This window comes from Stegostoma tigrinum, chromosome 16 (genome assembly GCF_030684315.1).
Source record: "Stegostoma tigrinum isolate sSteTig4 chromosome 16, sSteTig4.hap1, whole genome shotgun sequence".
NCBI lineage: Eukaryota > Metazoa > Chordata > Chondrichthyes > Orectolobiformes > Stegostomatidae > Stegostoma > Stegostoma tigrinum.
In genome coordinates, this window is record NC_081369.1 from 35,599,646 (window position 1) to 35,623,785 (window position 24,140).

At 38.7% G+C, this 24,140-nt stretch overlaps 2 protein-coding genes across 4 annotated transcripts in view; one reads left to right on the forward strand and one right to left on the reverse strand.

Annotated features, from left to right (window-relative positions):
- Positions 1–448: 448 nt before the first annotated feature.
- Positions 449–24,140, reverse strand: part of cep89 (centrosomal protein 89) — a 115,396-nt gene continuing 91,704 nt past the window's right edge. For both annotated transcript variants that reach the window (XM_048546660.2, XM_048546659.2), the window contains exons 19-20: positions 7,777–7,946; positions 449–4,243 (exon numbers count right to left, since the gene is read on the reverse strand). In XM_048546660.2, the coding sequence (XP_048402617.1) occupies positions 3,802–4,243; positions 7,777–7,946 (612 nt within the window). In that variant the 3' untranslated portion in view covers positions 449–3,801. The remainder of the gene's footprint in view (positions 4,244–7,776; positions 7,947–24,140) is intronic.
- Positions 7,452–23,351, forward strand: zgc:165481 (uncharacterized protein LOC100073327 homolog). 2 transcript variants are annotated; one of them, XM_048546667.1, is made up of 3 exons: positions 7,452–7,597; positions 19,708–19,875; positions 21,959–23,351. In XM_048546667.1, the coding sequence occupies exon 3, from the start codon at positions 21,973–21,975 to the stop codon at positions 22,696–22,698; it is 726 nt and encodes a 241-aa protein (XP_048402624.1). In that variant the 5' UTR covers positions 7,452–7,597; positions 19,708–19,875; positions 21,959–21,972; the 3' UTR covers positions 22,699–23,351. The 2 variants fall into 2 exon arrangements, with proteins under 2 accessions (XP_048402624.1, XP_048402623.1); XM_048546666.1 differs by lacking the exon at positions 7,452–7,597 and adding an exon at positions 7,805–8,109.

Below are 24,140 nucleotides of genomic sequence, written 5' to 3' on the forward strand. Positions count from 1 at the left end.
GAGTATTGGATTGGAATGACCCTAGGGCAATCAGATGCATTTCACAACTGATTACCTTTTTTTGAAGTCTATTCAAGTGTATAGACAATGTTAATTGAATATCAAGGGTATCATAAATCATTTTTCTGTCATTTGATTCAGAAATGTTGCACTACCATACAAATTTCCAGCAAGTGCTACATTCAGGATTTATGCTCTTAAAAGTACCAGCATGCTCTCTGATGCTCCTGTAGGGTATTTCAGTGATTTTGCCTTTATGGTTTCAGCCTTGAAAGGTCACAATAATCACTTCAATAAGCATGAATGCATTAGTGCCACTATTTGCTCGTGTTAGTTGCGTCAGGTTTTTAACTCTTTGAAATGTCGGAAACTGAAGTCACAAGCTTTACAAGAAACGTTTATTCTATGAAATATTTTCATAATCCTAACGTATATTGGTTTCCTGAATGCTTCTTTCATTAAAGATTCAAATAAAAATCAACACGTGTATTTGCATAACACCATTATATGGAAATGCTGACGGGAATCAGAAACAGATTAAAAAGTACAGAATCAAAAAAGTGAGTCAAGTGTAAGAATTGGACTAATTTTTTGTTGGGGTTTTGAAGATAAGAACAGCAGGGATGAAACACTTATGGGGAGAGAGCAGAGAACATAACATGAATAATTAGATAAAAATCTCATTCACCTCCTTTAACCCTGGTAACTGCATGGTGCAACAATAATAAAACTTTAAATCAATCACAACAGTCAAGTACTCCACAATTTAGCCACACTTAATGCAAGAGAAACCCCAGTAACCTGTAGCTCGCAATGGACCCTGGACTTTGTCAATAAATAGTAAAAGATTGTTTCCATTGGTCAGTGAAAAACAGAGAATTGAACTTGGTATGGGAAATTACACACTGGTTTTATAACCCAAATTCCAAGTGATTGAGGATTGCTAGATGGACCAGGAATAATTTAGAGTAACACCAAACAAATATTCCTCTGGCTCCACAGTAGGAGAATTAGATAAGAAAATTTGCTTTACAATTTCTTTGGTAGAAAGGGATGGCCAGTTCCTTGGGAGAAACTGAAACAGAGGCCTGCTGTAAAATATGGATGGAAGTTGACACACCTCTAATTTCAAACAGCCGCCAACTATCCTTAAAATTAGTGGGGACCAGTATATGCTTGTCTAACCGAGATATAATCTGCCACCATTTGGAACATGAATCAGGAAAGATATTGATCGAAGATGTAGTGGAAATAATACAAAATACAGTTAACATTAACAGAACATTATGCATTGATTTTCAAATGTTATTTGCAAAAGAGTTATTTTACTGTCAAATGTTTGATCCTTTTATTTGCTAAGCATTTAAATACAGCCCAATCTTGATGAGTTGATCGGCATAAAATTGTACTGTGTAAAAGTTATCAATCATTCATATAGCAAATCAGTTAAAACAATGCCCATGATTAAGTGTAATTCTGCAGTGGCTGGCCACTTTAGCCAAACCCATGTTTCAGCATCAGCATGGTAAACATTGCTCAAATCCTTTGCATTAGAAATGCTTACATGCCAAAACAAGCCTAGTACTGCTGTCAGATGTCATATGACCATATCGACCAATTAGAGGTAGTGACTTGGACTGAGTGAACTCACGTATGAAATGCTGGACAGGCCATCATTTTACATTATGAAGATGTCTCTTCGAAGTGACATGCAAAATGAGCAAGTATAGAATAAGTAACATTTTTGTACTTTTTTCATCACACACCACCAGATTAGGGAGGTATTTAATGCATTGTAGCAGGGGTTCAATATATAACATTTCAAATAGACATTTGTAGGCATAACGGTTTACACTGATACACAATGTGTGCCTCTGCTGCTATCACAAAGCTCTGCTTAACCCAAATTTCAACCTATTTACCTAGTATTTGATTTATTGATTGTTTACTGCAAATGTTTTTCCTACTGTTATGTTCTTCCATTATTGATATGTCACAAATTTGATGGACCACCTAAGCAAAATATTCACAATCTGGTTTGGCAAATTTAATTTACCCAAGTCTTCTTAAAAAAAATCAACAAATCCATTATTAAGTACGAACTCAAGGTGCTGCATAAATCAACAGTTTCTCCTTAGTTAGTGTTGAAGGTACTAAACACCTATTAATAAACATTTTCTCATCTAATATATTGTATTCACTTCATTTTGAAGGTACATTCACATTGCACTATAAAGATGTTTATAGATGAATTATGCAATTCACTGACAATTCCCAGTATACTCATCTGTCAGCAATCCTAAAGAAAAATTTTTTTTGATGTAAAATTCCCATCCCTGCACACAAAAACACTAGTATAAAATTCCAACTATTCCTTTCCACTTCACCCCTGTAAAACTCAACAAACCACAAATATTCCAAAACGTGTGTGCTTTTTGCCAATGAAGTAACGTCCCTTGGCATTATGTAATTGTCTCAGCAGGAAACCATTGTATTAAAAGATTAAGGATAACTACTTTCTACTTAAAAATTAAGTAAAGTGACAATTTCATTTAAATAGTTTTCTCCAGGAAATAAGACACCTAATTAAATCAAATTTTAAGGGAAAACCAAATGCCTGAGATTCAAAAATCCAAACAAATTGTGAAAATCTGGATAATTTTAACCAAAGGTGGCAAGATGTATTCAGGAATGCATACCATTATAATGTAAATAAAGTGAACAAAAGTATGCATCTTTAAATTATGTTTTTTTTCAAAATGGTTAATATGAAGTAACTAAAAACAGTTTTTCAGTACATAAACATGTCAATTTCAACAAGCAGACAAGAAAAACATATATTGTTACAATGTATGTATAAGATTATTATATTTTCAAATTCTGCCGTTAAATTTAATTGTAAAATGAAGGAAGCTATGTGACCTGTTCTAATGTCTGTCTGGCAATAAGCTTGAGTGGTTTCAATCCTAAAATATCAAAGGAAGGTTTAGATTGTTTTACTGGGAAGAAGGCACAGAATATTTACGCTTGGAGGCTGGCAACAGCCTGTGTGTTAACAACGACAATTAAGAACCTTGAAAGTTCCAGAAAAAAGTGTTGAGAATGTCTCGTTATGAACAATTGTGATTTAAACTATCAATCTACTTCAAACTGATAGAATGTTAAGGCTCTGAAGGGTAGATATTAAGTATTTCAATGCAGATACAAGGCCCCATATGATTCAAGTCACCAAGGCAAAGGAAGCCATTGAAGGACAGATTACAGATTTCCCCAAAACATTTGGTCTGTCTGGATCCAGGAGAAGGGGGGAGTTAAAACAAGGCTGGCAGATTCACCTAGCGTGGGCTAGAAGACGTATTCCCAGGAAAAAAGAACTTCATTGTAAAAGACATTAAGTATAGATGAGATGAAGATTAAGATTACAAATTACCCGTTTGACAAAAGAACTGAACAGGAATAAACTCTCAGGAGTTAAGCATCACTTTGGATTGATTCTGGGAAAGCTGACTGTCTTGGTAAAGTTCTGTGTAAAGTATCGCTGTGAAGGATGTTACCTGGGTTACGAACAGAGTGGGGGAGTTCTGTTCCATTTGAAGTACTTCAAAGTATAAATTGTTCACCGCAGAACAACAGTGTTAGGGTTTTTTTTAAGTATTCGGCTACAATGTAGTTTTAAAATATGAAATCTTGCTATGTCATTCTTTTAGCTGTTAATTTTAAAAATCAGACTTCCAGTTATCAGTCTCTGTGAATATTGTACCATCTACAGGAATAATATGATCACAATTCACATTTGAAAATTTAAGAGTAGAAATCATGCTCATTTTTGTCACTTTCGTCAGAGGAGACAATCTGCTGCTGATCAGAATCAGACTCAAACATCGGACTCTTGACAGTTTCTTCTCTGCGCTTTTTCTTTTTTTGCTGCGTGATTGCACAATCTCCACTTTCAGCAACACGATGAGGTGAATGTTTATTAATATTTAGCTGCAGGTCATTTTCATGCGTCATTCTATCTTCTATCCTTCTAGCAGAGGACAGTATTACATCACAATAGCTGATTGCTCTGAAATCTGATTGGCTGCCTAAATACCTGCGAGGGTTTCCTTCTATATCTGATCGATCAAAGCTGGCAGCATCTAAGAGATTGTTTTTATGTACAGTGGCACGTAAAAGATCCTTTATCCGGCGATTCTCTCGTGTCGTTGATTCCCAAACTGTTTCAAGTTCAGATTCAACTTGTCTAAAAGAAAAGACAGTTTAAACAATTAGCTTTTACGAACATTTATTTTATCTGCATGAATAGTCATTAAATAATGTAAAGATTCATACAGTATTCAGTCTTCTGCTACCAATTCTTTATATTGATAGGAGAATTCTACAATTAATCTACTTAAGTACGAATGACCTGGGTGCTTGCTCAGAAATAAGAGGAATGTAATACATACAACTGCTGCAAGAGTTCTTTGGTCCTAGAATGTTGTGGTGTTTTGTCAATGGTGTTAATATATGATCAGGCACACTAAGTGAAAAGAGTTCAAATGAGAAGGAAAGCTGTTCCACAGATTTCGTAAGTAATTGTAATTGCTAGAAATCACAAATCTGTACCAGCTTTCAACTAGTCTTTCATTGTGAAAACAAATTATTTACATTTTGTCATATTATACTATTCTAAAGATTTAAGTAAGGCTTTACCAATGAGATTGATTAAAAAGTGGAATTTAGAAACACACCAATTCATTAATGACTACATTGAAAATATGCAAATTCTACAATCCACTGATTTGTTTTGTGAATAATATCAGAGTGTTTTGCAATTAATACTGGAGGACTCAGTACCGAAGAATTGTGGAAAAGAAGTTATTTAAAGCTTTGTGGACATACCTGGAGTGGTTTCTTTAAAACAGTGCAATGAAAGCATATAGGAGACTATCTTCTAAACAAGGCTTCCTTTGAGTTGCATGATTGGAAACTGTTTGTATTTCTGTAGACCCTGTTGAGGTTGTTTGGAATAGCCTTCGGGTAGGCTTTGAGAGATTCTTGTTTTATGCAGTTCAATTGGAGGGAAGTCTGTTCTGAACAAACTAAGTTGGAGGAAAGTCTTCCATAGAAAACCTTTACAGTAATTTAGGTAGTGTAATGTCTAATTTTTCTGTTGAAAGTGTGATTGAAAGATTATGGCATCTTTATATTTCCTGAGCAAGTTGTGCCAGCAAGATTTTAGAGACGACTGTAAATGAATAGTGCCTTGCTGCACACCAAAGCAGCAGACTCCAGAACATCCAATGTTTTATCTTTTGACTGCAAGTTTATCCCATAATCTTTCTTCAGAAAGGCAATCTGTGGTCTTCTTTCACTCGTCAGAGGGATGAGAGAGAGAAGCAGGAGAGAGAGGGAGCCAGGAGTGAGAAAGAGGCAGCAGAGAAAGACAGAGAGAACGAAAGGAGGGGAGCGAGGGCAAGACAGGACAGAGAGGGGAGAAAGAGAGGAGAGACCTGAGAACTGCAGAGGTATTGATGGATATGATCATGGCTAATATATATCTCAAACCAATTCTCTGGCCTTCTCCCCATAACTTAGATCCCCTTACTAAACAAGAACTTAGCTATCTCGGTCTTCAATGCATTCAAATGACTTGACATCCATAACCTTTGGCAGCAATGAATTCCACAGATTTACTCCCCTCTGGCTGGAGAAATTCCTCCTCATCTCATTTCTAAAGGGTCATCCCTTCACTTTGATGCTGTGCCTGTTGGTCCCAGTACCTCCTACAATTGGAAACATCTTCTCCATGTTTGCTCTATCCAAGCCTCTCAGTATTCTGTAAGTTTCAATCAGATTCCCCTTCATCCTTCTAAAATCCATTGAGTACAGATCCAGAGACCTAACCATTCCTCTCATGGCAACCTCTTCATCATTGGGATCATTCTTGTAAACTTCTTCCAGACTCTCTTCAATACTATTACATTCTTATTTAACATGTGGCCCAAAACTGCTCACAATATTCCAAATGCAATCTGACTAGGGCACTTTGAGCAGCTTTAGGCCCCACATCTTAGGCAAACTGTGTTGTTCTTGGAGAGTGTGCAGTGTACATTTAGCAGGATTATAACTGAACTTCAAGAGTTAAATTATGAAGTAAGATTCCAAACCAAGTTCTATTCCTTGGGATTTGCAAAATTAAGAAGTGATTTGATTCGAAATTTAACATATTTAGGGGAATAGATTAAGTAGGTAGTGAATCAATTCCACTGTGAAAGAAAATGGGAGCATAATCTACAAGTTAGAACCAGAATTTTCAAGAGTGACCTGAGGAAACATTTTGATGCACAAAGGATTCTAGAATGTTGGAACCATCTTCTGCAATAATAATTAAGGCTAGATCAACTGTTACTTTGAAATCTGACATTGAAACTTTGATTCACAAGAGTCTATCAATTATTTTGGAGCACAGGTAGGTACACAGAATTGGGTCATAGATTACTAAATGGAAAAACAGCCTTTGGGGGTTAAATGGCTTATTCCTTTTCCACCGTTTCATTACATTCACTTTCAAGGAATTATGTAATGTAGCTACAGCTGCCAATTATATTTTATTATTTCAATATACGAGTATATATCTAGTTTCATAGGAACACATACATATATTTGAAGAGTACTGAATATCTTTTACTCCTTACCAATTAAGTATTTTTGCTTAAGATTGTTTTGCATTTTTAAGCAATAACAGCACTAGTAAGTTTGAACAGGTTAAAATTTCTGAGATACAAAAATATCTTCAGAATTCCCAAAGTGAAAATACGTCAAAATATTTTTGGTTGTTATCAACTGTGCTGTTTTTAAAGTATTCATTTAATTCCCTTACATTGCTTTGCAGGCAGCAGCTGCTGCTTTAACTATTAAATGGTTCAGTAAGTACACAGCAACCTGGCAGCTTGGATTCAGCTCTAGAAATATTTTAACTGTTTATCTCAGAAAAGCATTGAAAAGCTGAGAAATAGATGGTGATTAGATTTCTTTCACTGCTGTCTCGCCGTTCTGCAGATAATGGGCTGCACTGCACAGCTGCCAATAAGATGCAAATTGCTGATGACATGTATTGCTGGAAACAGAATTGCATTCTTTTCACAATCATAACCTCGCTTAAGCAAGAATGACTCTAGCTCTTAGTCTTATCTTTCCCTTCTATGTCCTAAAGGCTGCTAATACGTAATAGACAAATGATGTTTGCTATGTGATGTTCTGTTCATCCTCAAGCTATCCCAATCAGGATTTTGGGATATTTTCATCTCACACTGCTTCAATCAATATTGCAGAGCTGACAACACTGAACAACCAGATAATTTTACTGAAGCAGAATATCATTAAATCAAAGAAAAATCATTGTTGCAAGCAATTATACAAAACTAGCGCCTACAGGTCGGATAATTGTTGTTGCTGCTGCTCATGGATCATAATTATGTAAATTATATTTCCAACAAATTGATCTATTTTGTGCTGGCTGGAAGCAGAAAGAAACAAGTAGCTTGAACAAGTCTTGAAAGAGGCTCTACAGCAGTTTATGGCATCAAGAAGGGAATTTTTTATTAAGACCAAGGTAACTGAATTTTGACTTCTGTCATTTGTTTGTGGTGTTTATGTCAAAATTAATTTGTATAACATAAGCCATCCAAAAAACCTTCAGATGGAAATGATGGAATACAGGAGCCTGCAGCTGTGCATCTTTCTGTCTACCAGTTTGCTCTAATTGGCTTGCTTTGCTTATGACTGCTTTACCTTTGCTGTTCAAGCAGTCCATCAAGGGTTTCCTGCTTGTCCTTCAGTAGCTGCTGAAGACGCCGTATTTCCCGCTGGTACTGAGCAGTCCTTCTGGCAAAATCCTCTTCCTGTTCCTTCATACGGTTGTTCATGTCTCCAAGCTTCATGGCAGCTTTTGTTTTGTACATCTGTGCAAATTATTGGAATGATATTGTTACAGTAATTTCACTGCTATACAATAAGTGCTTACAGCTAACACAATGATAAACTACTGGCATGTGGATCACCTATGGAAAAATCATTTTCCCAATCCAAAATGAAAGATTTTGAAGATGATTAAGACGTGAACAGGTATGCTTTTGTCTATTTTATTAAATAATATATTCAGAAGGGAGTCTGCAACCAAAGGTCTTTGCGTTACTAGATTTAGTATATTTCCCTAAACTTGTTTTCTGTAACATTTTCAGATTTCTTTGCCTGGCTGTATCCATAATGTATGGTTTTTATTTAAGGGAGAAAGATAAAATAGATATATAAAAATAAGATGCTTTAAAAACAATGCAATGAAACAGCTGCTTTTTGGCAGATTAAAGATTACACACGAGAAGGTAACAAAACCATTAGGACTACAGATTAGAAATGAAATTAACTCAGGTTCACAGCAGGCATTCCACAGCATCCATACTTCCTACCAAGGAAAATAACACTATTTAGAATGTTTATCAATTGTAAAACAATATTAAATTGTTCGGTATTCAAAGCCATAATGACAGCATTGGATTGAAACAGCTGTTGCGATATCCCCCTCTAACAAAGCTCCTTTCACATAAATGGAAGCAATCCTACAATTTGCTTTCCGGTGAGGTGTGATCACCAAAGCACAATCAAAAATTGGAATGAATGATTATTCATTGTCATGTACCAAGGCAGCCACATGAAAATAAATAGGAAATATGAAAATTTCTTCTGTTTTTGCCTCGGTACCGTTAGCTAGCCTTGGTGAAGAAACAATTGTAAACAAGCTGGACTGAAATCTATCAACCACAAGGTCAAAAAGCTGTGTGCTAATTTGGCTCTTTTGCCTAAGTTGAGTGAGTTCAGCTGGTTCTTAATTCAGGATCTAGTAGGAGCACTATTTAGAAACAGGAGATCATTCAGAGGAAGGAAAGAAACTGAGATCCATCTTCAGTTCACCCAATTTGAACGCTGCCTCTTGAAAGGCAATAAATAGAACTAAAGTCAAAGATAATTTTGCAGTTCTAACCTAGGATCGAAAGCAATTGTTAAACTCAGCAAAACAGTTAAAAAAAGCTGATAAAAAATACATATTCAATCGTAATTAAGATTTTATCAAGCACCACTTCCAGTCCTTAGAACGAGTTAGTACTTCACAATCAGGGGTGTCTGTGGTGTAGCGGTAATGGCACTAGTGTCGGACCAGAGTTGAAGTCTTTTGGGACAGTGGTTGTCTTCGGAATTTAAATTCAATTAATAATTCTAATTAATAATAAAACTAATCTCAGTAATTGCGATGACAAAATTATAGTCGGCTGTTGTTAAAAATCTTATCTGGCTTTAGGGAGCAAAATCAGCCATGTTTTCTTGTTCTGGGACTCTATACCACAGGTTAACTCTCAACTCCCTCTGAAGTGATCTATCGATCACTCAGTTGATGAGCTAATTAGTATGGGCAACATATGTAGGTCTTTCTGGAGTGGCCCATATCACACAAAAAAAAATCTTTAACAAAGATATTTTTCAATCCTGATCACAATAAACTATTGGGAAATCAGCAACCAATACACATGAAGTAGACTCCCATAAATAGGAATCAATTAAGTAACCAAATAATGTTTCTTGGTGGGTTTAGTTGAAGGTTAATGTTACCAGTTTTACTGGTTTGCCTTGGCTGACAGTTCTGGTAGGGGATGACACATACTTTTCCTCAAATAGTGCTAGATACTTCCTAATCAACCAGTTCAGGAATGCAACTGCACACCTCAGGAACTGGTGGGACTTTAACATGAGCCTTCCAGCTCATTGGGAGGGACTCGACTACCTCACCAAAAGAACTCTTCAAATCGTGCTAGATATTTTTTCGTCAAACTATCCAAAGATATTATCACACATATCAGGAGTAGGTGGAATTTGAACTGAGGTCTTCTGGCTCAGACATAAGAACCCGTCACTGTGCTACAAAAACACTTCAAATAATATTATAAAGATCCAAATGATTAGGGTCAGCTGCAATAGTGCAGTGCTCTCTTAATACTGCACTGAAATGTCATCTTAGATTTCATGTTTAAGTCCTTGGAGTGGGAATTGAACTCCAAAACTTCCATATTGCGCAACATGTGAATCAGAGGAATATAGAAATTTGCTGATGAGTAGAAAATGTTTGCTCATCCTCAAAGTTCAACAATAGACACTGTTATTGATATATCACAAATATTTTTTTTTCTCCAAATCCTTCTCCAACTATTTTCTAAATAACTATGATAGTCTGACTACTCTGAAAAGTTGGGGCAATTTTCAAATTTCCTCAGAGCCCCATGAAAATAAATTTCTTTATCCCACAAGTTCAATCCTCTGTGGCCCTCCCAGTTAACTTACCTGGAGCAGCATGATTCCATGGTAGAGCTACCAAAAATCTACCCTCCAAAGCACTAACAATTCACGAGCAAAATTCAAATGAGAGCTAAATATGAAAATTGAATGGGCCTCCAACCACCTTTATTAGGTGGGCAGATTTGCTCTGCCTAGCTTCTATTCAATGGAAGTATCTGCAAGAAAATTCAATCCCAACGTGTGAGAACTAGCTACACCAGATATTTTGCTCTATCCCAAGACCTCTTGTCGGCAGCAGCGTGAACAATTTTCTAGACTCACCTTGTTGATAAAAACATATGAACAAGGAACACAAGTAGGCTACTCAGTCCTTTCAGACAGCTCTGGCATTCAGTAAGATAATGGTTGATCTGATTTTAACCTCAACTATACAAATTTGAATACTTAACTAAGATACCCTCACAATCCTCTGCTCTAAATGCAAGTAAATTCAACTTCTGCAATGTCTCCATTACAGAAGGTCAAGCTTCTGACACCAGAATATCAAATATGAATAATCCTTTGTTGATTCTTTTCCAATGCCTTCATCAACTTTCTGTTATGGTAACTGGATTTTATAATGGGTTCAATATTAAATTGTCCAAACTTCTATTGTCACCCAGTGCATTATAAAATCCAAATTCCTATTCATCACACTGATTGTTGAACCATTTGTACAGTGCAGCAATTTGTTCTAACACCTCTGCGCCTTTCTTTACACTATGCTTCTATAGAATCATAGAATCATTCAGCACGGAAACAGATTCTTCGATCCAACCAACATTATTTAGTTTACAGTTCCAATGTTTTTTCTACATTGAATTTCATGTTCTTTTTTCAACTCAATTCTGTGACCTTTTTAGGTTCTTGAACACCTCACGGGCTTAACCGATTACAGTTTCACCATCCACATTTTCACACATCTGTCTTCATCCTCATTTTGAATCATAAGGAATGATATTCCCCTTCCTGGAAGTGATGAGAAGGGGAGGCAATTGGGTGAGTTAATCCTGCAGAGAAACTCACTCCATTCTCATCACCTCATTAAGTTCTCGGTGAAAAGATCTTTGCTGGACATGCCTAACATGCCACCAACTAGGGTCCTTCGGTGGGCAATTAATGATAATGAAACATACAAGCTGAAGTAAAACAAAGCTACTGAAGCTCTATCTGCAGCCAACCCAAATGCAGGCAATCATTAAGGCCCCACTTTGTAGAGATCCATAAAATCTTATTTTGGGTCACAGGAAACAGCAGCACCCAGGTATGGAGGTCAGATCTGCAGCAACCCCTGACTCATTACTCCTAAAGATCTAGAAAGTGGAGGATGGCTTCTAGAACAATAACAACTCCATATCATTGGATTTTAAAGTACTCAATATTAGCTCTCAGTTTAATTGGCACCACATAAACATCCATTCCCTCCACCACCAACGGTGGTGCCTACTATAGGCAGCAACCTATAGTATATACATAATACACTTCAGAAATTCATTGAAGATCCTTAGACAGCATCTTCCAAATCCACCACTACTTCCATTGAGAAGGACAAGGGTGGCAAAGACATAGGAACACTACCACCAGCAAGTTCCCCTCCAAGCCGCTCACCATCCTGACTTGGAAATACTTCAGTGTTGTTAGGTCAAAATCCTGGAATTCTCTGCCTAACAGCATTGCCAGTCAACCTGCAGCATGTGGATTGCATCATTCAAGATGGCATCTCAACACCACCTTCTCAAGGACAGCTAAGGGCAGGGAATAAATGCAGGCCAGACAGAAACATCCATGTCTGATGAGTGAATAAAAAGTAAATTAAAAAAAATTAATTCACGTTATGTGAGCATTGCTGGCTGAGTCAGCATTTATTACTCATTCCTAGTCACACTTGAAGAGGTGGTAGTGAGTTGCCTTCTTTAACTACTGCCATCCATTTGGTGTGGGTAGACCCCAAAACCACTGGGGAGGGAGTTCCTGGATTTTGAACCAGCAACATTGAAGGAATGATGATTTGTTTCCAAGTCATGTTGGTGTCTGGATTAGAGGAGAACTTGCAGGCATTGGTGCTCCCATGTATCTCTGGCCCTTTTTCTTTTATGTGGAAGTGGCCGTGGGTTTGAAAGATGCTGTCTAAGGAGCCCTGGAGAATTTCTACAGTGCATCTTGTAGATGGTACACACTGCTGCTACTGAGTGTTGTGGTGAAGGGCATGAATTCTTCTGGATGTGATGCCACTCAAATGAGTTGCTTTGTCCTCGATGGTGTCAAGCTTCTTGAATGTTGTTTTGAGTTGCACTCACCCGAGAAAGTGAGGAGTATTCAAAACATTCCTCAGATGGTGAGCATGCTTTAAGGAAGTCAGAAGGTGAATCACTTGCTGCAAAATTCCTAGCCTGTGACCCGCGCTTGTAACCACAGCACTTATATGGCTAATCCAGTTCCATTTCTGGTTAATGACAATGCCAGGATGCGATGCCATTGCATGTCAATGGGTGATGGCTGGATTCTCTCTCATTGGGAGATGATCACTCCCTGGCAATTGTGTGATGTGAATGTTGTTTGACACTAGTCAGTCTATACCTGGATATTGTTAAAGATCTATTGCGCCAGATCAGAGCAATGATTCTGGTTCAATCTAGCAAGCCACAAAGGGGTCCCAAATGATTACTTGGGCCTGTGCTCAATGCAAACACTGCACCTACTACAATTGAAACTCTTATGACGAAAGATTAATTTCAATTTATATGACCCTTCAAGCATTTAATAAATTTTTCCAACCTGTTTTTCTACTTTACAGGATAGCTCAATGGCAGTGTCAGTACCTTTCATCTATGAATAAAACAAAGCAATTAATTATGAACAAAAAAACCATAAAGGACATCATATTCACATATGTAAAACTCCATGATTCAACAATTTGAGATGCTTTTACTAGCTATGAATTTTGTTTTTTTTATCTAAATCTATTCAGAATGATTAAAACATCAAAGTTGCAGACAGAATAATTTAAAGTAGTTTGATGGATGTATTCCAAATATTAAAAGAAAATATATTGCCAATTTTAAGATCTGAATTGGAGGTAGGCGAGTACTTCAGTGATAGTGACCACAATTCGGTTATGTTACATTAGCGATGGCAAGGGATAGGTATATACCACAGCGCAAGAGTTATAGCTGGGGGAAAGGCAATTATGAGGTGATTAGGCAAACTTTATGATGCACAGGATGGGAAAGGAAACTGCAGGGGCTGGACACAATTGAAATGTGGAGCTTGTTCAAGGAACAGCTACTGCGTGTCCTTGATAAGTATGTACCTGTCAGGCAGGGTGCAAGTGGTCAAGCGAGGGAACCGTGGTTTACTAAAGAAATTGAATGTGCTGTCAAGAGGAAGAAGGAGGCTTATGTAAAGATGAGGTGTGAAAGTTCAGTTATGGCGCTTGAGAGTTACACGTTAGCCAGGAAGAACCTAAATAGAGAGCTAAAAAGAGCCAGGAGGGGACATGAGAAGTCTTTGGGAGGTAGGATCAAGGAAAACCCTAAAGCTTTCTATAGGTATGTCAGGAATAAGAGAATGACTAGAGTAAGATTAGAGCCAGTCAAGAACAGTAGTGGGAAGTTGTGCGTGTCATCATTGTCTACAGGAATAGTGCCAAAAGACTGGAGGATAGCAAATGTCAACTGGTTCAATAAAAGGAGCTGAGACAACCCTGGTAATTATAGACCAGTGAGCAGTTAAGGGTAAAGTGTTGGAAAGGATTATGAGATAGGATTTATAATCAACTAGAAAGGAATAATTTGATTAGGGATAGTCAATACAGTTTTGTGAAGGGTAGGTAGTAGCTCACAAACCTTATTGAGTTCTTTGAGAAGGTGAACCAACAGGGTGGATGAGGGCAAAGTGGTTGATGTGGTGTATATGGATTTCAGTAAAGCATTTGATAAGGTTCCCCACGGTAGGCTACTGCAGAAAATATGGAGCCATGGGTTTGAGGGTGATTTAGTGGTTTGGTTCAGAAATTGGCTAGCTGTAAGAAGACGGAGGGTGGTGCTTGATGGGAAATGTTCATCCTGAAGTTCAGTTACTGTGGTGTACCACAAGGATCTGTTTTGGGGCCACTGCAGTTTGTCATTTTTATAAATGACCTGGATGAGGGCGTTAGAAGGATGGGTTAGTAAATTTGCAGATGACACTAAAGTTACTGGAGTTGTGGATAGTGCGGAAGGATGTTGCAGGTTACACAGGGACATAGGTAAGCTGCAGAGCTGGGCTGAGAGGTGGCAAATGGAGTTTAATGCGGAAAAGTGTGAGGTGATTCACTTTGGAAGGAGTAACAGGAATACAGAGTACTGGGCTAATGGTCATAGGATAAACATATGGATGATAATGGGATAGTGTAGGTTAGATGGGCTTCTGATTGGTTTCACAGGTCAGCGCAACATCGAGGGCCGCAGGGCCTGTACTGCACTGTAATATTCTATATTCTATGTTCTATGATCTATGTTCTAATTTACTAATTTCTGCCAGTGGGGCTCACTTATGTAAAATATGCTGTAGTTTTATTTCCCTACTCTCTGAAAATACTGAAATGGTGCTTGAAAACAGTAAAGCTATTTCCATCGGTGACTGATTAATTTCATGTAACTTAGAAATCCCAAGAAGTTTTGAGTCACAGCTGGTAAAGATAACTCCTATGCATTTCAGGACTCCCAAATTCATTGACCTGACTGGAAAAGAATATCAAGGCAGGAATTAAAAGAGCTGTTGACTTGCCATCATCACTGCCAACAGAAGATAATAAATAAATTCAATACTGCATGAATCTTGACTATTGCATCTGTACGCCAGAGATATGCAGCACGGAAACAGACCCTTTAGTCCAACTCGTCCACATCGACCAGATATCCTAAATAAATCTTGTCCCATTCACCAGAATTTGACTTATATCCCTTTAAATCCTTCCTATTTGTAAACCCATCCAGATGCCTTTTAAATGCTGTAGTTGTACCAGCCTCCACCACTTCATCTGGCAGCTCATTCCATACATGCACCACCCTCTGCGCGAAAAAGTTGCCCCTTAGGTCCCTTTTAAGTTGTTCCTCCTCACCCTTAACTTATGCCTCTAGTTTTGGGATTCCGTCACCCAGGGGAAAAGACCTTGTCTATTTACCCTATCCATGCACCTCATGATTTCATAAACCTCTATAAGGTCAACCCTCAGCCTCTGCTGCTCGAGGGAAAATAGCCTCAGACTATTCAGCCTCTTCCTTGCAGCTCGAATTCTCCAACCATGGCAATATCTTTGTAAATCTTTTCTGAATCCTTTCAAGTTTCACAAAATCTTTCCTCTAGCACAGAGAGCAGAATTGAATACAGAATTCCAAAAGTGGCCCAACCAAAATGTCGTTCCTACGCCTATACTTAATGCACAAACTAATAAAAGCAAGCATGCTAAATGGCTTCTTCACTATCCTATCTACCTGCAACTCCACATTCAAGGAACTATGAACCCGCACTCCAAGGTCACTTTGTTCAGCAGCACTCCCCAGGACCTTACCATTAAGTGTATAAGTCCTGCCCCGATTTGCCTTTCCAAAATGCAGCACTTCACATTTATCCGTTCTGATGATTGAGGCACAATGGATGATCGATGCACAATGGAGAGATTCAAATGTTGAGGCAATGCCAAGAACAGGACTAAACTAATCTCCTGATGCTAAAGATGCAGATTATTAAAAAAACATAGTTCTAGACATGCCTTTGTGATGCATCAATTTTTTTGGGTGCTCAATGGCCTCCTAAACCTCCGAAATAGCAAGAGGGAAGTGCATGTTTATTTCAAGTAGGAAGTGTTTTACCTGCCATATTGATAGATAACACCGAAACCCTTATACGAATTAACATCCTGCACATGTTGGATGGTCCTTTTCTGATTCTGGTGTGCTTTATCTTTTGTCTTGCCATGTGTTAAGATCTCCTGACAACTCATGACACTAACAGGCAGAAAGGGATAGTCCGGTATGTAATTAGCTATAGGTACACTGTGCTGCCACTGATTGATTTCCAGCAGCCCTGGACAGTTAAGGCAGAATGATGACAGCAGCACCACACAATGCTTTACCCACAGTGGGCAGTCAGGAAGCACTACATCTACATTAGATGTACTGAAGGACAATGCGGACGATGCTTTACCTGGAATGTGGTAACTACGCTATGTAACATGCTGTAGCTAGAAACTGAGCCTGAAATCAAAGCATGGACAGCACTGCCTGTGCTTGTCATGGTCACTGCAACCCTTAACTCTAGATTACAGAGGCTCCTTTCAGGCCTCAGAAGTCGATATGTGCAACACTTCCCAGTTTGCAGTATCAGAGAATTCACTGAAACTCTTTGCACTAAGAGGCAGGCCTATAACTCACTACACATCAATACAACATATTAGGATTAAAAAGCACAGGACAATCTATATAACAGGTTTGCCCAAGTCTGCCAGCTGTCACAGGCTGTACCCACATACTGCTTTCTATCTAGAAGCTAAATGGAACAGACTTCGCACAGATATAGCAACTCAAGACTGGGCATCTATGAGGCGCTGTGGGCCATCAACAGCAGCATAATTGTACTCCAACACAATATGTAACCTCACGGCCCAGCATATCCCCTACTCAACTATTACCATCAAGCCAGGGGATCAACTCTGGTTCAATGAAGAGTGCAGGAGAGCAGGCCAGGAGCAGAACCAGACATACCTGCAACTTGGTGAAGCCACCAAACAGGACTACTTGTACGCCAAACAGTGAAAGCAGCTTGTGACAGACAGAGCTAAGTGATTCCACAACGAACGGATCAGATCTAAGCTCTACATCCAGCCGTGAATGGTGGAGGGCAATTAAACAAACTCTTTGGAGGAGGAAGCTCCACAAATATCCTCATCCTCAATGATGGAAGAGCTCAGCACATCAGTGCAAAAATAAGGCTGAAGCATTCACAGCAATCTTCAGCCAGAAGTGCCAAGTGGATGATCTGTCTCGGCCTCCTCCAGTGGTGCCAAGTGTTACAGATACCAGTCTTCAGCCAATTTGATTCACTCTATGTGATATGAAGAAACTATTGGAGGCACTGCATATTGCAAAGGGTACTGGCCCTAATGACATTCTGGCAATAGTACTTAAAACTGTGCTCCAGAATTTGCTGCTCCCCTAGCCAAGCTGTGCCAGTGCAGTTACAACACTGGTATCTACCTGACAGTGTGGAAAATTACCCAAGTAGGTCCTGTACATAAAGAGCGGACAAATCCAATCCGGCCAATTACTGCCCCATCAGTCTGCTCTCGATCATTAGTAAAGTGATGGAAGGTGTCATCAACAGCGCTATCAAGCAGCACCTGCTCAGATTGGGTTCCACCAGGGCCACTCAGCTCCTGACCTCATTACAGCCTTGGTTCAAACATGGAAAAAAGAACTGAATTCCAGAGGTGAGATGAGAGTGACAGCCCTCGCTATCAAGGCTGCATTCGACCCAGTGTGGCATCAAGGGGCCCTAGCAAGACTGGAATCGATGGGCATCAGGGGGCATCGCTCTGGTGGTCCGAGTCAAACCTGACACATAGGAAGATGGTTGTAGTTGTGGGAGGTCAATCATCTCAGTTCCAGTACATCTTTGCAGGCGTGCCTCAGGGTCGTGTCCTCGGCCCAACCATCTTTAGCTGCTTCATCAATGACCTTCCCTCTTCCCTCCAACATAAGGTCAGAAGTGGGATGTTCGCCTACGATTGCATAATGTACAGCACCATTCGTGACTCCTCAGATACTGAAGCAGTCCATGTCCAAATGCAACAAGATCAGGACAATATCCAGGCTTGGGCTGACAACTGGCAAGTGACATATGTGCCATGCGAAAGGCAGGCTATGGCCATCACCAATAAGAGACAATCTAACCACCGTCCCTTGACATTCAATGGTGTCACCATCACTGAATCCCCCACTATCAACATCCTGGGGGTTACCATTGACCAGAAACTCCACTGCACTCACCACATTAACACAGTGGCTATAAGAGCAAGCCAGATGCTGGGAATATTGTGGCAAGTAACTCATCTCCTAACTCCTCAAAAGCCTGTACATTATCTACAAAGCACAAGTCAGGAATAAGATAGATTACTAACTTTCCAGAATGAGTGTGGCCTCAACAACACTCAGGAAGCTTGACACCATCCAGGACAAAGCAGCCCGCTTGACTGGCACTACATTCACAAGCATTCACTCCCTCCACCACTGACGCTCAGTAGCCACAGCGTGTACTCTCTACAAGATGCACTGCAGGAATTCACCAAAGATCCTCAGATAGCACCTTCCAAACCCACGACTACTTCCATCTAGAAGGACTAGGGCAGCATATATATGGGAACACCACCACCTCCAAGTCACTCACCATCCTGACTTGGAAATATAACGCGATTCCTTCACTGCTGCCGACTCAAAATCCTGGAATTCCCTCCTTAATAGCATTGTGGCTCAACCTACAGCAGGAGGAATGCAGGGGTTCAAGAAGGCAGCTCACCATCACCTTCTCAAGGGCAACTAGGGCAAGAAATGCTGGCCAGCCAACAACACCCACATCCCACAAAACGAATAGAAAAAAAAACTGTCCCTAATTCCTGAAAGTTTTGTGAGGAGCTTTTGACAGCAGCAGTGGACCACACCTGGGATTGCGAGTCATCAGCCCCAACACACTGAAATACGACACAGTTATTTGAACTCTTTGAGCATCACGAGTCACAGGATAATTCGGGACGGATGGGCAATAAATATTACCCATCCATCACTTCACATTCCACAAAAAAAAGTGAAATATCAAGTCATATGCGTTAGTTGGGTGGGGAACTGTGAACACACTGCCTGAAAATGTTATTCCAATTCTAAACCAAGGAGTGATGAATGATTGGGGCAGACTTCTGAATAAAGCACAACTATGGATTGGAGTGAGAGCTCTTCAAATTAGTTACAAATCAACTGGGTGCTTCAACAAAAGAATGCATTGTGAATGGGTGAATTAATGTTGAGAAAAGACTTCCTCATCAGAAGTTATTCTCAGTTAAGAAGTTACTAAGTAGATAATGTGCGAAATTAAAAAAGTACACTGAAACCCACACACACAGAGGAAGTTCTGAAGTTTTGTTCAAGACTGACATTCGGGTAGAGGAGGTGATGTTACTGGCATAGTAACACAAACTGCTTGATTTACAGGTGCTGTCTGTAGTTCTTATTAGAATACAGCATTTGTTTTTAAATTCAAAACAGTTTGAAATAATGCTGGTAATTCAAAATCCAGGTATTTTCCTCCCCACAGACTTTTGTCAAAAAGTGAAGGAATTCTCAAATGCTTCCAGGCTAAAGGATGCTAAAGGATTACTCTTTCAAGTCACGTTGATACACAGTCTTCATGCTGGGAGATTCTGCAATTGTACGTGTTCAGAATGTACAGATTTGGTTGAAGGGTCCAATCTACTATTGTAAGGTAAAAATATTTTTGTCTGAACTGCATGTTAGTGCAGATAGTCTGAGAAAACAAAGCATCTTATGAACTTTTCTATAGGTGTGATGCCCAAAATTTGGCAAAATATTGGCAACATATGATCAAATTTAAAATTTTTCAACATAAATTTAGTATCAAAAGTGTTATTTAAAAACTGTAACTTGTAGAGGATTTCTATTGTTTGAAATTTTTAAAAATCTAACAGGTTTTTAAAAAGAATATTCCAAAAGTCCTTTGGAACCAGGAGAAACTTAGAATATCAAACCTGCATTTACCCTTGCAAATTTAATTTGATTTTAGCAAACCAAATAACTTTTACAAATTTTACCAAAGCTGCAGTCATTCTGTAACTTAGAAATGGCGAGCAACAAAACCAAGATTTATCTAGACAAGGGAAAAAGACACTGTCCTAATGTGAATTTTTTACGTTGTCTTCTGGGAGAGACTTCCAGAAGTCATTGAGGTTAAATTTTTTAATCAAAATTTTAAAACAAATTTTAATTCCTTTTATGCAGATTATTTAATCTGTTCTAATTCCAGGAATGAACCTGGATTTGAAACAAGCTCCCATAATTGGAATATTTTTGCCAAAGTCTTTACCTATGATTTCAGGCTCATACAAATAAGCAAATTAAGAGTAGGAATGGGCCACTTGAGGCTCTTCCACCATTCAACAAGATCATGGCTGATCTGATCACCGGTCATTCCCAACTACTCCCAATAACTTTTCATGTCCTGCTAAATCAAGAATCTATCCACCTTTGCCTTAAAAATATTGAAGATCTCTGCTTTTACTGCCTTACAAGTGTCCCAAAGACTCATGACTGTCAGAGAAAAATTCTCCTACTCTCTGTCTTAAATGGGTGATTCCTTATTTTGAAAATGACCCACAATTCTAATTCTTTCACTAGGGGGAACACCCTTTCCACATGCACCCTATCAAGATCCCTCAGACTATTATATGTTTCAATCAAGTCACTTTTTACTTTTCTAATCTCCAGCAGATACAAGTCCAACTTGTCAAACATTTCCCATTAAGCCAACTCACCTACTCCAGGTATTAGTCTAGCAAACCTTCTCTGTACTGATATCCCATCTAATTAAGGGGACCAATACAGAAATAGTCCCCCAAATGTGGACTCACCAAATTCCCTACTTTTGTATTCAATTTCCCTCGCAATAAACAATAACATTCTACTAGCTCTCCCAAATTATACTCCATTTGCCCGATCTTGGCCCACTCACTTAACCTAATTATATTCATTTGTAATCAGAGATAATGGGAACTGCAGATGCTGGAGAATCCAAGACAACAAAGTGTGAAGCTGGATGAACACAGCAGGCCAAGGAGCATCTCAGGACGACAAAAGCTGACATCAGCTTTTGTGCTCCTGAGATGCTGCTTGGTCTGCTGTGTTCATCCAGCTTCACAATTTGTTCTCTTATATTCATTTGTATCCTCATGTCCACTTCACAACTCATTTTCTTACCTATATCTTCAGTCCCTTCATCCAAATCAGTTATATAAATGTAAAATGTACAGGCCCATCACTGATCCTTGTTGCACACCCCTCATTATATCTTGCTAACCAGAAAATCCATTCATACCTACTATTTCCTTTAGCCTCCAAACATCTGTGTCAACATTTTTAAATATTCAAATTCTTACTATTGGTTTTTAAATTGCTAGAAACCTTTTACTCATATTTTGTTTCTCTCTTTTTTTAGGCATTTTCTTTTTTTAAAAATATTTTTTCCAATCCTCCATTGGATCAGGCATAATGGTATCATAACATGTTTTTCTTGAAGTTTGATTCTATCTTTAAATTTTTGTAGTTAACCATTAATAGTGAGATCTGCTTTTGGAACTTTCTCATTGGAACCTATTCTCTGTATTATGAAATATCTCCATAAATATCTGACACTGCAACTCTACTGGCCTTTCCTTTAACTTACACATGTGGATCAGCCTCTATTTTGAATCAATGAGTACTGTATACATGTATGTATTATGTTACTAGAAAATAATTTTTTTGTATTACATGACCTTTCTCTTTCCTCACAGCATTTGATTTAAAGATGAGCTGCTCTCAAACAGAAGGAGACAAAAGCATTTCAAGTTCTGACCTAGAATGCAAAATCTGTTATCACAAGTACAATGGCCACAGCCGAAAGCCTAAAATTCTGGACTGTTTACACAGAGTATGTGCAAAATGTCTAAACAAAATATTACTTAACGGTGACGGTTCCCACTGTATTAGTTGTCCCTTCTGTCGCCATGAGACAGAGGTCCATGAGGATGAAATTGCAAATCTCCCTGATGATACAAATATCATGTGCAAACTTACAGCAAGAGACAAAACAACATGGAATTCTGGCTGCAAAGAGGTAGTTTTAACACCAAAGAACTTAACTTCTTCTAGTTCAACCCTTGGTTCTTCTAACTGTTTAGTTATTACTATAAGGGAGGTACAAAGGAATTCCCCAAGGACACCGAGTAGTCATACCACCTCTGACTATTATGCAGATCGCAGTCTTGACACCATGTCTGTTACATCCCAAAGCAGGATTGATCAAGATGTATTCTCTAAAATTTGTAATCGAGTGCCAAGAATACTTGTGTGGCTGTTAGGTTTCTTCTATTTCAGTTCATTGCCACTTGGAATTTATCTTCTGGTAATCCAAAAAGTGACTCTGGGAATTGTGTGCGTCAGTCTTGTTCCTTCCAGTCTGACTGTTTGCTTAGTCTATGGTTTTTGTCAATGTCTCTGTCAGGGTATATGTGATTGCTCATCCAGAAATTAACAGCTGCCAGATTCTAAGAAATTAAGGATTCAGCCAAGAATTGAAGGTGGTGTCTGGGGCTGTGTTTGTAATCAGCTGACCTGACATTCACAGACTTTGAGGAGATAAATTTCGATCACCCTTTGTGTGGAAAATTGTTTTCTGATTTCATTTCTAAATAACCAATTTTAAAGGCAGAGTAGAGCATTTTTCATGACCTCAGGATGTCCCGAAGAATCTTCTAGACAATTAATTCTTTTCAAGTGCAGGTGTTGTTATAATACAGAAAATGCACCTTAGAAGGCTCCATAAAATTATATCACCTTATTCTGGAATCTTCATTGGAAATATTTCTCTTTATCCATCTGATCATAAAGGTAATAAAAGATGAAAGATAAAATGATCAAATTAAATACTTTGCTTAGGTCATATCTCAATCTATGAAATTCAAGGGAATACAAAGACGCAAATCCAGTTCATGCAACCTAACCTCATTCAATCCTTTCCAGTACCAGTCCAGTAAATCTTCACTGTACCTCAGCTAAAGCCAATATATTCTTCCTGAGAATGTGATGCTCAAAACTGAATGATGTATTCCTAATGACTTCAGTATAAGCATCACTTTCTCACTCTTATATTCCAAGCAACCTTTAAAAGAGTCAATCAGATAGTAAGAACAGCCAATGCTGTTTTCAGAGATAACACAGTGTGGAGGTGGAAGAACACTACAAACCAGGCAGCATCAGAGGAACAGTAAAGCTGACGTTTTGGGTCAGGACCCTTCTTCAGAAAAACCTTCTATCACGACCCGAAACGTCAGCTTTCCTGTTCCTCTGATGCTGCCTGGCCTGCTGTGTTCCTCCAGCTCCGCACTGTGTTATCTTGAAAAAGAGGACCACCATTGTGACATTCAGCCCAACAGCATTTGCTTAAGTCTTACTCCTAACCACTAGAATTCTTCACTCCCATTAATGACTGCATAACTATTTTATACTTGGATTAAATCCATTAAGTTTCTCACTTCAATGTGTTTTTAGGTTTCCATATAACTGTGCCACTTTGTGCTTTTTCTCCTTTGCAAAAGTGAATGCAAAGTATTTATTTAATAAGACTGTTGTTTCCTCAACATAGATGAGTCCTCTGCAGAAGAGATCAGTTTCCTTAAAAAAAAGGTTTATAACAGCCACAGCTGCCTGTCTGTGATCACACAGGGACAAGTGCTTCACAAACAGTCAGCAGCAATGAGGCTTGGCAGCTACAGCAGATGCAGCTGGGGAGGTCCCTCGTAGGATCAACTGTAGTCTTTGCTTTTATTGCTTGGATTTGACTGCATGGCTTTGGTTTGAGAGCATTTGTAGAATGCACATGCCAACTGGAAATCACTGTTGGCACAAGAAAGGCCATTTAATTGCTGACCTGCTATTTGTGGCTTCTTTGAAAATGGCTGTGTGTCAGATCTGTGA

Bases quoted from the DNA above. Each gene is read 5' to 3' on its own strand.
- zgc:165481 (XM_048546667.1), top strand. From the start codon at position 21,973: ATGAGCTGCTCTCAAACAGAAGGAGACAAAAGCATTTCAAGTTCTGAC.